General features: G+C 39.0%; 1 protein-coding gene across 5 annotated transcripts in view; it reads left to right on the top strand.

Moving 5' to 3' along the window:
* The window catches only part of FHOD3 (formin homology 2 domain containing 3), a 373,735-nt gene that overhangs the window by 203,809 nt on the left and 155,352 nt on the right, over positions 1–14,574 (top strand). For all 5 annotated transcript variants that reach the window (XM_030499299.2, XM_030499287.2, XM_030499280.2 and 2 more), the window contains exon 6: positions 12,973–13,067. In XM_030499299.2, coding sequence (XP_030355159.1) covers positions 12,973–13,067 — 95 coding nt within the window. The remainder of the gene's footprint in view (positions 1–12,972; positions 13,068–14,574) is intronic.

Here is a 14,574-nt window from a genome sequence, read left to right as displayed (position 1 = left end):
CTCAGGTATTTAATTTTTAGCTTTTCCATTATCTCTACTGTATGAAAAGTGATAGACTTCCCCTCTGCCTTGAGCAATTAGAAACGATGAGATTAGTGAGAACTAATTCCCAGTTACAACTATGAAACAAAATTAACAGCCCTAGACATAGTTGTGATCATTTTGTGAAGAGCAAGAACGCTTTCAGCTGAAGACAGCATACACCCGCTTCATGGTTTAGTTTAATGTGGGCATAAATAGTTGATCCCATTTGGACAACCTTTCATTTTGCAAGCAGAAGTTGTTCTGGATGACAATGATGATCAAAGTGTTAGCACTTCTGCTGCTTGCAGCATTCTCCCAGATGAAGGGATTCCAGCCCCAAAGCAAGGTGAGATGTTTGTGGAGCAGATGCTTGGAGCTAAAGATGCTGTTCCAGGACAAGTGGGAGGCTGTAGGAATAGCAGCCTGGAGGAACAGTGGCTCAGAGCAGATCAGAGGTCTGTTGTCTCTCTGCATCTCATAATCCTTCCTCGCTTGCCGGAGTTTGGTGTGAAGGGCAGCAGGGTGCTCATCATCCTCTAAGAGTTCAGTAGAGTGATGCAAAAGTTCTGGAGTTCAGTGACATTTTATCAGTGCTGCTATTGAGGAAACAGGGATAAAGAGAGGAATTGTCCCAAAGCCAGAATAGATTGGAGGATGACCAACCTGTGCATGATGGATGGTGGGTGGTGTTTTGTGGAAAGTAGAAAGTAGCGCAGGGATATCAAAGCTCTTTGATCTGCAAAGTACCTCTAGATGTATCAACCTGAATTATTGTCCATCTAAAATAATTCTTGCTTCTTCACACTCCAGCTATTGTTGCAATGATGGCCTGAACTTTCATGTCTGGTGAGCCAGTTTCTGACAATGTGGCTTCTATTATAAACCAGAGATGGTTTGTAGACTTGCTTGGTTTTTTGCATTAGGGTGTGTAAATAGTTAATAAGAGAAGTATGTATTGAGTTGAATTAAATGGTAAAAAACAGTGTGATGATTTAGCAGCTTCATACCACTTGGGAAAACCAGCTTTTCCAGATACTGGAAATAAGGCTGCTAGTGCTCAAAGTTAAGGGTGAAAAAAGGATGGTTATGTTATTCATTTTAAGGTTCCTGACATGGGGGGAACCAGTATTAGTATACAAATCTACTTGCTAGGCAAGTAATTTCAACTTGACTTACAGGAAAGCACCATTATGTTCCCCGTTCACATGTGTTCATTGTTTTCTGGGGGGCTAATCTGAGACCTTACTGCATAGAGCTGAACCTAAACTTGGTCGCCGGTCTCCTATGGATATTTGAATTACTACTATATCAAAAGGTATTCTGAAAAATCAGATTATCACATATCTCAGGTGTGACATCCAGAGCTGGTGGAAGCTCTGACTTCTGTGCAGAAGAGAATTGTTTCTTTACCTCATCGGTGTGCTATGCAGAAAATGTATTCAGATCTGTGAAGCATTCACTATATTGATGAACATCATAGAAAACCCTGCAGGAAATGAAATATTCCGTCTTCACAGGAGGTTTGCACTAAAAAATTACTAGGACCACACACTGAGAAAGTGCTTTTTAGACAGCATTTGCTTTGAATGAGGTAGTACTCCAAAGTTCACGAATAATGTTTCTTGAAATTGATTTTCATGTAGTTAAGCTTTTGCACATAGTATGCTGAATGAAGTTTTCTACAGAAATCTTAATTATGTCATTTCTTAAATTTCAAGAGCTTGAATTTTGTATGTTTAATGTTCTTTTAACTTCCAAGTACCCAGAAACTGTTAATTACCCATGGTGGATTTGTCTTTGTCATGGACTAACTATGCCATAGATGCATAGTCTTCTACAGCAGTTATGCACAGATGGTTTGGGTTCAGTCCACATCACATACTGACAGAGTGTTGCGCAGAAGTGTCTGTGATACAGGACTGGTTTGGGTCTGGAAGTAATTTAGCTCCTTCCATGCAGAGCCTGAGGTTACTGCTCATAGAGCAGACCTCAGCAGCCTTACTCTGAGGTGTCTAACATGAGGAGCTCTTAAACTCCCCTGTCTCCAATTTGCCTCTGCACCATCTTCTTCAGTGTTAGTGTTATCCCAGGATCCCACTCCTATGTAATTCCTGCTAATAGGGTGCAAACTGATAATATAGTTGGAGAAACATGCTCACGTTCATACTGAGGATTACCAATAATTGTGTGGTCACCAAATTGTATAAATATCAACAAAAAGGAATAAAATCACCCCCAAATGCTTTTGGAAATTTAATGTGATTATTCAACTGTGCTTCTCTCTTACATAGTTACTGGTAAATAAGAAATGTAGACCATCAAACTTGAATAAGTCCACCACCTTCATCTTCATGTTCAGCCGGTACATGATTGCCTTTCCCTGCTACCACACAGGTGACAACTACTCACCAATGACAGATCTTACATTTTTAGGTTAAATGAAGGTTATGCCTCCAAATATTTTTCTTTTGTTCTGAAAAAAATTTGGCACTATTTTTATGATAAGAAAAAAAAGTGAAAAGCAACGATTCTGCAAAATGTCTTTCTGTCAATCGGAAATTGGGATTTAGTACATTTTTGTAAATGTGTCTTTGCCTGCGAATTTTGAGAAGGGGGGGAAATGGGATTGGAGTGCATTCTGCTTAGCTAGTCACCTATCTAAATTCAGTCAGAGAAGAAAAGTTTGAGCATGACACTGCTGAAGATGATTTTGCTGTTTCTCTGTAAGTATTGCTGTAATAAGGTGGGATTCGGTATTCAAAGGAGTTCTTGCTGTCACTGTGCTGAAGGAAAAAAAAAGAATAGAGGGATTAGAAGAGAATTACGGTTAATTTGGTAGGAATCCTTGCTCATTATCAGCGATGAATGAGCAGAGACACACAACAGCATTTTTGGTCAATATTTTGGAAGAGTGAGCTCTGTACTGCAAGGGCTTTATAATGATTTCTCTTCCCTGCACCTTTTTCTCATGGGAAGTCCACTTCAAATGGGAAATATGAACTTGTGACTTGAGCACATTCTTTACTGTGAGATTTGAAAGGAGACTATATAACCCTAAATTTCACATAGCAGTAGACATACTTGAAACAAAAAGAATAAAAAGCACATTTAATGAAGTGTTATATCGGTTTGCTTTCTAGTGCTGATTTTGGCTTTGTTTAGCCAGTACTTAAAGAATAGAGTCTTTCATTAATTTGCCGTAACAAGCATAAATTCAAGAGATGAAAGTGAATTCTTTAATGGCATGCACATTACTGCAAGGTGGAGCCTATACGAAACGTTTGAGACAAGCTAGGCATGCTGAAGAGCAATAAATATCTGAAAAGTCTATCAGGAATTCAGTTTCAGCATCCATCATTGTGTAATCACAATGAAGAAAATTAGGAGGATATACTTGCTGTTGTTTTTTAAGGTGGCTCAGTGAATAAATGTGACAGATGAATTTATTTTTTTTAATAAAATCATTTGATGTTGGGATTCATCTCTCAATACACAAAGACACAGAGATCTTGCTTCGATCAGCAAGGCTGTTTGATTCGAATCTTTTGTAGCCAGCACTCTACAGTGAGGAGGGAAATCTTTACTTCCAGTCTTGTCTTTGCTTTAAACAGACACACTTCCTTCTCCTGTTTCACTGAAGAACTATTTTAATTCAGTTGCTGAACTTAAAGCATACTGAATTCCTACTTATCCTACTGATTCCTGCTTTTGAGACAGTCATTCCTGAGCGGAGGTGGAAGCTTTTAGTATGCTATTCATCCACAATTTTGGATGGTTTAGAATATGGTTAGGAAAAATTTTACTTTCTCTGCTCCTCTACAGTGCCCTTAAATCATTTGGTTTCAAGATGACAAAAGCATTGAAGAAGTGTTGTTTATATTGAAAAGCATAATTTTAAAGAGCAAAGCTTCTTTACTTTTTTTGCCACTAACATTGCAAACATTACTAAACTGTCCCAGAATGACCTTAATGCTTCTGTGCTGTCTGTTCATTTGTTGCATTCCTGTCTGTTGAGATGAAGAAAGCCAGTGCATCCCTTTATAGGAACTTTCGGACTTGTCTGAAATCCTGTAGCATTATCACTTTAGCAACAACCATTGAGAAATGTTAGAAGTGATACCTACTTGGAGTGTTTTGTACTGCTTCTCGCAGTAATGTTTCTTCTATTGTGAAACTTTTTCACATGCGTTCCCTTATTTTGGGAGAAGAGGGAACAGCATTTGGAATACATGGCCAGGTGAAGAAACTCTGTAAGAATTAAAGACCACCTTAATATAAAAAGAATATAGCTGGAGAAATTTACGTGTATTTTTTGTTCTCAATGTACCTTTTCCATGGTATTCCCCAAGCCCACCTTATGCTACTAGCTAGAATAAACAGTGTTTGAATTTTACTGAAAGTTGGATGGCTACCTAAGTATCACTTTTAGCAGCACACTTTGTTTCCTGCAAAACCCTCCATGGGAAATGATGTGAAACATTGGTTTTGGTGACTGTCATTCATCTTTCTTTTCTTTCTTTTTTGTTCTTCAGGAATATAGTGTGTATCATTTTTAGAAGTGATGGTTATTGTGCATAGTATATGACTTTTGGAGACTGGCTGTTGGCTTTTGAGTAGCAGAAGTAACTTTACGTGCCTACAGAAATCGTTTTGACTCTGTGAGCTTCCCTGCCAAAGTCAAGTTTAAGTATGTTTTACTACCTTACCAATTGCACTGCTGTTATTTCAGGATGCTAAACTGGACCCACGTTTACCTGCCCAGTGTAGCATCTTGGAGAATGAAGTTGAGCTCAAAAACAAGGAACTGCAATCTTGGGAAATATTTGCACTTATGACAGCAATAATGCGTTACTAAATGAAAAAAAAGATCACTGATCAATGTTTGTGCTTTACAAAGACTGTGCTGTATTCTATAGGGTAGAGCAATGTTTGAAGTTTCAACTGGGACAATAATTTATTTTTTTTCCCCTTTATTCTTCTTATCATACAATAATGCTGAGAATTCTTCTGTTTCTTCTTTTTGCTTCCCAAGAGTCTTCCCTTTTGTTTAGGAAAAATGTAAATATTTGGAAATGTGGTGCGCTTTTTTTTTTCCCCCAAGAAAAACAGAAAAGAAAAAAAAAGTCAGAATCTATCATTTGTTCATTTCAAAACTGACAGTTTCATCCTGGAAGATTTACTGTTGCACTAACAAGAAATACTGTTGATGACTAAAAACGCTCAGTATGTGAACACTTCTGCTCTACTCTACTTTTCTGCTCTAGTGTTAGTCCATTTGTTAAACAGCCCATCTGTGTTGCCCCTTGATTCTCTTCACTTTCCACACAGGGCAGGAACCCAAGACAGTGTGCTTTTTTTCATAATTGTCACAAAAGTGCCTGACTGCAGTCAGTGAAGATTGGCATATAATAGAAAAAGAAGTTTGTTTCATGTATTCCATCAGTTTTCTCTGCTCCAGGTGCAAAGGCTTCTTGAGAAATGTGGAAGTCTCCTCAGAAAATCCTTTAAAACCCTAGAAATTCTTAAGAAAAATATGTAACTTCATACACACACTGGAATAACATTATTCAGCGTTACAGCCTATATTGATTCACTTAAGAAGCAGCGGACTTAATTCAGCTCTATGTGCATACATTATAACATACCATCTTCATTCAGGGCTACCACACATTCTCTTTTTCCACAGGAATTTTGCTTCATGAAGCACTGAGAGTGAATGGTCATTTTTAATAATCACTTAGTTAACCTTTTCTTTTTTTTTTTTTTTGTCTTTTTTGCTTCTCTTGTCTTGCTTTCTTCCTTAATTCTTTCTTTCCTTATTTTTCATACTTCCATGCTTTTAGTCAGCTTGCAAAATAGTGGTCTAAAGCAGGAGTAGACTTGCTCATTTATTAATAAGGTATTTTAATTACCTATTTCTTTTTAATGGGGAAATGTTTTTACCTTCTCCTATATAAGCTTTCCCCAGCTTATTGCACATTGGTAAGTGTTATTAATCTTGTAAAAAGCATTCAGTAATATAGTGCATTTAAAATGTGGGGGCTACAATATAAAATAATGATTATTTATATAATGATATATAATGATATATATCATTATATATATGAAATAATGATATATAATACAATATAAAATAATGATTAAACCAATTATGAGTAATTGTACAAAGCTCTTATAATGCATCTATGTAAGCCAGATTTCAGTTCATATAAAAAGGCAGTCAGCAAGTTAACTGCTGGCAGAGGCAAATGTGAGTCTATTCTTTCTTTGCTCGCAAGTAAATTGTAAGAAATATCACAAAAGAAATACTGGAGGCAGAGCAATTCTGATGTGATCCTTTGGCTTTGGTGGGGCTTGAGCCCTGCCACAGGTGTTGTGTGGTATGTATAAGGGACCAGCTTTTGCTGGAACACTTGAGCTGATTAAAGCTGCCTTAGGCCCTTTGGCCATTCTGTGTGCTGTTTTTTAAAGAGAGAAACACTGTTTTTTAAAGAGGAAACATAAAGAAAACTCTAAGAGTTTTCTATGGTCATTGACTTGCCATGTGTTGGCCATTCCTTCAGGAAGGGCTGCATTTCTCTCTGCTTGAACATTGGGCACACTAAGAGCCATTGGGAAATAAGCTTTAGGGAGAGAAGGTGTGTGTGTGAGAGAGGTTGAAATGGTAACTAGAGCCCTTCTAGTTAAGGAGCCTCAGAACAGGGAGATAGGAAGGCACTGACAATGTAGGCATCTTTCCCTGAAAAAGAGAATGGGAGGAAACCCACTTCCTCCCTCCCCCTGCAAGACTACAGTGGCAACCTGCTTTCAAAGTGAATAATTAGGCTTGTAAATGTTCTGTGGTCCCTATGCCTGCTTTACTGCTGAGGTGTTATTAACAAGCAGCTTCTAAGGAACAAACATGTTTACCTATGTTCTTTGTGCATGACTCCTGAGTACCTGCAGCACAATGATTGTAAATATCATCGAGGCTTCAAAACTTTGATGAGTTTTCCCAGACTCTTGGGTGATTGAAGCTCTGCTCTGAGTCTGGAGCTGGCAGCCTGTTTTCCTTCGTTTCCATGTAGTAATCAGCAATGAAAGAGTGTTTCTCTGATCAGTTCACCCAAACTAAGGTGGTTGTTAAAGACAAACAATTAGGTAGTATGGAATAATAATAACAACACAGATCTAAAGGTCTCTCCATTGTGCCAGGAATGTCAGAGTTACAAATCTCCTCCAGGATTTCCTGAAGGCTTTTGTGGATGGTGAAAACTATTGCTAGGCTGTGCCTTTTAAGTACCCAGTGTTAAGCATAAAGTTTTAATGGACTGATTAAAATAATAAGTGTCCAGATACACATGTGCTGTCTATCTAGAATTAAAATAACAGCAAAGGCACTTCTTAGCTGCCAAGTAAAGAAGGATTTTTGTTTCTTGGTGAGCTTGACCTTGATTTTTAAATGAGATGTTCTTTTAAGGGCAAGTTACAGCATGCCACTGTTGTTCTCACTCAGTTATAACCACAGCCAGCAATGTACATTGCAGGGCCCGAGTGTGCTTCAGAAAGCTGTATTGATTGCGTGGGAGAGTGGCACATCCAGCCTTCCTGGTTTGTTTGGCTTTGCCCAGGGTTGACATCTAGATGGCAGCTTCCCTTGAGCCTGTAATCCAGGGTAAAATTCTGGTTGTCACTTCTGTCACTCATTTTCAGCATTAAAAAACAGCTGAGTTTTATTGTATCTTTGTATGTTTTGCGGTTAAAGTAGGTGGGGACAAAATGAAGATTAAGTTTGATCTAGAAACACTTTGTTTCTGCAAAAGATCTGAACCTTGAATAATACTTTAGATCTAAAAGTAGCATACAGAAGTTTCCGAATACTTAAGAGCTATTAAAGTACTGCATAAGATTAAAAGCTAGACTTCAAATAGTGTCAGCTAGCATAAGAACTTCCGATTTATATTAGCAATGTACAGAACTGCCTTTGCAGTTTTAGTTCATAACATTAGTTCTGTGATGTGGTTTTCTATGAAAATGTTCAGTTCTTTGTTAATACAGTTCATAACAAGTTCAGTATGTAGTTAATATGGAAGTTCTGAAAATTAATTTCTTAGCATGTTTCAACCATGGTGTGTGTGATAATGTAAAGAACAAATGAACAGAGGGCAAAAAGGCAAGATCAAGAAAAGAGTTGGTGTTTAAAGAAGCTTTGATAAGAAACAAAATATTCATGCATTTGTGGCCAGGAATAGGATTATTTTTATCTTCCTAGGTGACGTTACAGATAACTTCAACAGGAGTAAATAAATGGGAATACGTGTATAAACAGCAGTTTTTCACTGAAGCTAAAACCAACCCATACAAATAGTAACAGAGGAAACAAAGAAAACCCCAAACCTAAAAATTTTAGCTGGTTCTAGCCCTGTGGAATGACTGTGAGTCATAAGGTTTGGCACAGTGCTGCTCTGTAAGATCCATGTTCAGAAGCAGTGGAAACGCCAGGTTATCGATTTTATCTGATGTCACCTCTTAGAAGCAAGGAACTCTGGTGCAATTTCGTTACTTTTCAAGTAGCTGGATGGTACAAAAGTGGTATTTAGTAATGATTTCTCATCAGGGAAAAGAGTATCCAATATCTTTGGATGTTACGGAGATGATAAGCTCTTCACTGAGGGTGCATGTGCAAGCACTGTCTGTGGGTATGTGCTACAGGCAAAAGTAGAAGCTCCCAACATTGAGTGTATCAGGGCTCAGCTGAGCTGGCAGTTTTGTGTTCTGGGCAGTCCTGCTTGGTAGCTGAGCTCTGGCCTCTAGTGAGGTAACACAGAGAAAGAAGTTAGATGTAGGTTTCTTCAGAAGTATCACCTAGTGCTTTGTAACAGCATACTAGATAACTATTATCTCCCTCCTGGGATCTCTCACTAGATGCTTACTGAAATGTTCTTCAGTGGGACATTTACTTTGATGGAGTTACACCTTTTCAGTGCTGGGGATAGTGTAAGTAAGTTGATAATCTGTTTTCAGATGGAATGAAGGCAATCACACAGACCTGGTTGGAACTAGATGATCTTAAGGTCCTTTTCAACCCTAACTATTCTATGATTCTATGATCAGATTTTAACTAGCAATGAAAAAGCTGACTTTTTGCAGCTGGTTCTTCCCTGTTAGTTTCATCACAGTTCTGTCTGCCATTCACACACACCCATTGTTGTATACAGTGTGTCACGTTCACCATGGGTGCTGTTGATGAAGTGCCTGAGGAACTTGGGCCAGAAGCTTCCTCAGGAACTGAAACCTGTGGCAACAGAGTCTGGCTTTGTCCTGCTTCACCCTGCACATAGAAAACTGTAAGAAAATAGTGTTTCTGCTCATTCAGTGCTGTTGTTTTCTCTGAGTTAGTCGCATGGTAATATACAAAGCAGATAGAGCAGGTTGGAGAAGCAGGTGTGTGGGCAAGGAACAGCTTTGAAACTTTTGACATTCTAGATGGGAAAAATAGACTTTTACGTAAAGTGATATTCATTGTGATGATGTTTTGTGCTAGAGTTTTTCCCCTTTTGTCGTGTTAACTTTATATAGGAAAGATCCCAGGAGAGTATCACTGCCAATACTGGCAAGTTTGAGAGGCTTTTTTAAACCTCTTATTTTCCAGAAATCTATGAAATTTCTGGCTGGTCCGTCTCTTTCTAGCCTAAGCCTTTCCTAAGAAATCCAGCAATTTTCCACTTGAAAATAGATATGAGTAAAGTAACACACTACTTTCATATAAGATTAAGGGTTTGACAAGGGTAGTGGGAACAAAGAAATTCCAAATTGTCTGCTCCATATTTAACCCCCCCCTTCTCCCAGCCCCCTGTTGCACCATAGCAAGCTTTCCTAATGCAAGTAGGTTGTTGATATACTTCCAAAAAGAATTCCAGTTAGCTGAGAGATGGGATTAAGTGGATTAAATAGCCTCCTCGTTTTTCAGTGAAGAGAGAAAAAAAAAAAAGTTTGGTTGAACAGTCACGTACAAATGCAACCTTAAATGATTTTGGACTAGATTGCCCTTCCAAACGACCTCAGATTGCCTTGCAAAGTAGCATGCCCTGTCTTGGCAAGGCCCTGTGTGTTGGGCATGCATGCATGCTAACTCACACGTGAAGGGCAGTGGGCAGGTGGAGTTTGCACTGTAGCCACAGCCATTTCAGCAGGCTATGACCGTGGGCTGGGAGGTAGGCTATCAGTTGGGTAGAACAGTTGCAAAGAATATAAAATGGTGCAGAGTGTTCTGTGGCCAGTCTGTCTTCATTTACTGCAAAACTGGTGTGTCCTACTCAGCCAGACCCAAGCCCTGGGAGAGCCTGAGAACCTCCAGTGCACCAGCCTGCTCCTACGCAAGCATCTTTGGTGGCCTCTTCCATTTTGCCGCTGTGTTTTCTGGTTACTAGGTGTTACCTTTTCTTCCTCAACACAGACACTTGACATGGTATGAAAATCAACATTCTTCTGCTTTTGTGTCTCCTAGTGGACTTCTTTTACTGAGAATTTTTAAAGCATTGGCTTTGTGCAAAGTACGTGCAGATCCTCCCTAACTTACTCTTCCTCATAATGAAAGCTGACTTCTCAACACTGCTTATCATGTCTTGCTTTCATTTTTATGACCCCTGAAGACAGGAAATAGCAACAAGAAGCTCAACGCTAAGGTCTCTCAGCAGCTGATAACTTGACGTGTGGCAGATAATTACTGGAGCCATGACTTTGATGTGGACAGCATAACTCCACAGCAAACCTGTCTTCATCTGGTCATTTTGTGGCATCCTTTGTAATTCTTTGTCCTGTGAATCTTATTGGCCACTTGTTCAAGTATCAGCAGTAGTGGGGTTTTTTATATGTTACTAGTTTTTCACTGTTATCCAGAAGACTCATCCTGTTGCTGGAAAGGTAGAGATACTGCCATATTTTTTTTTATCATAATAAAAAAGGGGGAGGGGAAGAAGAAGGAAGGGGCAGTATTAGTGGTAGCAGATGAATATTGTCAGGAATCCCTAAAAATCGGGGGGAGGAGGGGCACATCTAAGAGGCTGAAGACTAATGCATCCCAGATCTCATGCATCCAGTCTAACTGATCTTAAGTATAAGCGGTGGAGTAATTTTGTATTGTGTGCATGTTTTCCCTTTTAAAGCAGACTTCTTGCTGTCTTTGATTTCTGTATTAATTTGGAAATCCTGCACCAAGAGTAAAATTTGTTTCACATTTGTTGCAAGTTCAAATTAAATCCCTTCACTCCCAACCCAAAGTTTGCAAGAGAAAAAAAAAAGGTGGGTGGTGGGGGTTGGTGACCTTGTCATGACTGAATCTCATTCTGATCAAGGGCCAAATCTTTTTATCATTGAAAGGAAGTAAGAACAAGAATTAAAACTTTCTCTCATTACCCCTGGGATAGCAGTGTTCTCTTCTTTCCTCTACCTGACAGGAAATGCTTCAAAGCAGCCATTAATTCAGGCAGTGTAATTCTTATCTTTCTTTACTGGCTGGCTTACCTCTTTTAATTTACTTAAATACTTGGGGCTGTGTCCCTGCCACCTGATTATATTCACCTGAGACACACATCTTTGGAGGGTGGCAAGTCATTGCTTCCTGTGGAGCAGCAATGCAGCCTGCCTAAGATAGGCGTTATCTCCTTGCCATAGCCCTCTTCTTACTTTTTCTCCATCTCCATTGACTGTGTAGGGTGAATTTGTTTCTAGCCTGGTGTAACAGATTAGATAAGGAATATAAGTACCTAAAATTAGTACCTCGGGGTTTTTTAACTGTAAATCAACCAACTAAAGCAAAGGTAAAAGGAGGAGAGTGTAAAAATGAGTTAGCTGCTTAGCCATAGGGGGTACTTAAGGGTTTACCTAACATACAGGTCTTTGAAAAATCTGCCCTGAAGGAAAATGATGCAGCACTGTGCACAACCTGTGCAAAAGTTCGCAAACATTTGGAATGTGTTTGGAAGATTAATAGCATCGTAATTTTCCTCACCCTGTGGGTTTTTTCCTTTTTTTTCCCCCCATAAAGCAGTGTACTAGGGGCTCATCAGGTTGTGCATTAGATAATTGAGTTGTTATGCCAACAGGCTGTGCTGAAAGGTGTTACATCAGTGATTTCTTTTTCATCCCACTGTGCTTTGATCTCATGCTATAAAGCAGAAGATCCAACAGTGGAAACTTTTGAAGATGATAGATGAATTTTGCTAATCCACTTTTCATAATCCTTACAAAAAATGTCTGTTCTTATCAGTCAGAAAAGATTTAATAGCTGTTGTCTTTAGAAAGTCTCATATTATCAGAATTGCAAACTGTGGAATTACTGCTAGGAAAGATTTTCCTAGCATGTTTTGAAATGTGTGTGCTTTAGAATAAATGAATAATGATGCTGCTTTGTTAACCAGGCTTTGTTTGTTGTATTTTCTTCCTAAAACTCATTTGCAAGAGAGCACTGTGCAATGGTGAATATTTGCTGTCCTTATTGATGTTAATTGCCCTGCTTTAATTCCATATTATTGGAATTCACTGAAACAGTCAACTTAATCCAAATATACTAATTCCAAATATTATATGGTCCTGAAACAAATAACAAAAAACTCTTGGCTCACAAGGTGTAAAGCATTGTAGCTGATGGAACCGTTGCAGCAATAAGCAGTGTGTAGAATACTGTTTGCAGATTTGGGGGTAATAAAATGTGGCATCTTCTAGGAAAGAACACGTGCCTGTGCTTGTCCCTGGATGAAATTCACACTTATATCATCCAGATGAAGTCAGTAAAGTTACTGCAGTTGCCCAGGATTTCATCCAGCATAATCTTGCCCAATGTATGTTTCTTTAGTTGAGCTCCCCACGTCTCTGGAAAACCTGGCTTACAGAAAATTGCCAGTGATGCTTAGGATTATAAAAAGTATTCACCAGGTCTGATTTGTATTTTATCTCTTTTCTTTACAATAGCTTTGGGACAGATAATGCTCTATGTCGATGGCATGAACGGAGTAATAAATCATAATGAAACCATCCAGTGGCTGTACACACTTATTGGGTCCAAGGTAAGACACTCTTCAAAATTCTTGGTTTATATTATTTTGGTGTCCTTTAAAAACATTTTATTTATATTACAGATGCATTTAGGGTATAAACAGACTGCCTTTAGATTCTAAACGAGTACATAACACTCTTCATGGAAACCAGGGCACACTGAGCTGTTATTTCTTTTCTACTGATTTTATACTCTTTCGTGCTGTTGGCACATACTCTGCTTTTAAAAGCAAAGATTCCAAAGATGCCTTCATTACTGTCTGTGCCGCCATTAGAGTTGACTGTGGAGAAGATTTTTTAGTCTTGCAGTTGCCGTTCCGAAGATATTCTTTGGAACCATTTTTGGGAGTGGGTTTTTTCCCCTTTCTATTCTATAAATGCAAATCCTTTTCTACAGTTTCACCATTCTATGCTGGTCACCTTTATTGACCACTAAGGGAGGACAATTGAGAGTGACTTCCTCCTTACAACAGAACAGAGCAGGATAAGCTTCCTTCTTAGACCAGAACAGAATAGGATAAAATAGTTCAATTGGAAGGGACCTACACCTGTGATCTAGCTCAACTGCCTGACCAGTTCAGGGCTGACCAAAAGTTAAAGTGTGTTATCAAGGGCATTGTCCAAAAGCCTCATAAACACTGACAGGCTTGGGGCATCATCCACCTGTCTAGGAAGCCTGCTGCAGTGTTTGACCACCCTCTCAGTAAAGAAATGCTTCTTAATGGCTCCTAGAAGACAAAGTCTGGTACCTGCTCACAGGAGAATCTTTGTTGGTCCCCACTTACAAGGAGGCAAAAGCGGAAGGCCGGAATATATGCCACTTGGGTTGGTCTTCTCCAGTGCAGTAGTGGTTTATATAGTAAAACAACTCACTTTTAAGTCCATCTTTGCTGGAAGTCCAAAAGAAAGCAGAACACAAATTCTGCTGGTGTGCCATGCTGAAGGGCCATAGGGTAGGTAAAACCACAAATACACCATCCTCCAGTCTGTTGGCTCTTCAGCTTTAGAAAGTTTATTACGACCTTCAGAGACTGCTGCTGCTTGGGATGTAGACTTGCTTGGGATAGATCTGTGTGACCCAGTAGGCAGAACATGTTAGCTGTTGTTAGCAACTCAAAAGTTGCCATAGTTGGTGGAGTTGAATCTGTAGTTAAAATTGCTAAGAAACGTTTCCTCAAGTGGCTGAGTCACAGAAAGTTGCTGTTGGATAGTTTAGTGGCATAGACATGCTGCTGCTCTCCCCCTTTCCCCTGATAGTTTTCATAACACAAGGAGAAAAAAGAGCTTGGTGTCCCAGGGACCTTTTCTAACCACTACAGAATTTTTTCTACAATGTGCAAACTTCAATGCTGCATTAGATTACCAAGTCAAAGAACAGATGCTGTGGTATTGAAAGAAATGATTTATCTTGGGTTGATGTACCTATATTGGTAGATACATAAAAGTAAGGTAATTACGGTTATGTAGCAAGCAAAAAAGGAAAAAAAAGTGTTGCCATGTCCATGATTATTTTAATTC

The sequence above is a fragment of the Strigops habroptila genome, chromosome 1, assembly GCF_004027225.2.
Source record: "Strigops habroptila isolate Jane chromosome 1, bStrHab1.2.pri, whole genome shotgun sequence".
Classification (NCBI taxonomy): Eukaryota; Metazoa; Chordata; class Aves; order Psittaciformes; family Psittacidae; genus Strigops; species Strigops habroptila.
Note: the sequence above shows the minus strand (reverse complement) of the source record. Positions and strands in the feature narration are given on the sequence as shown.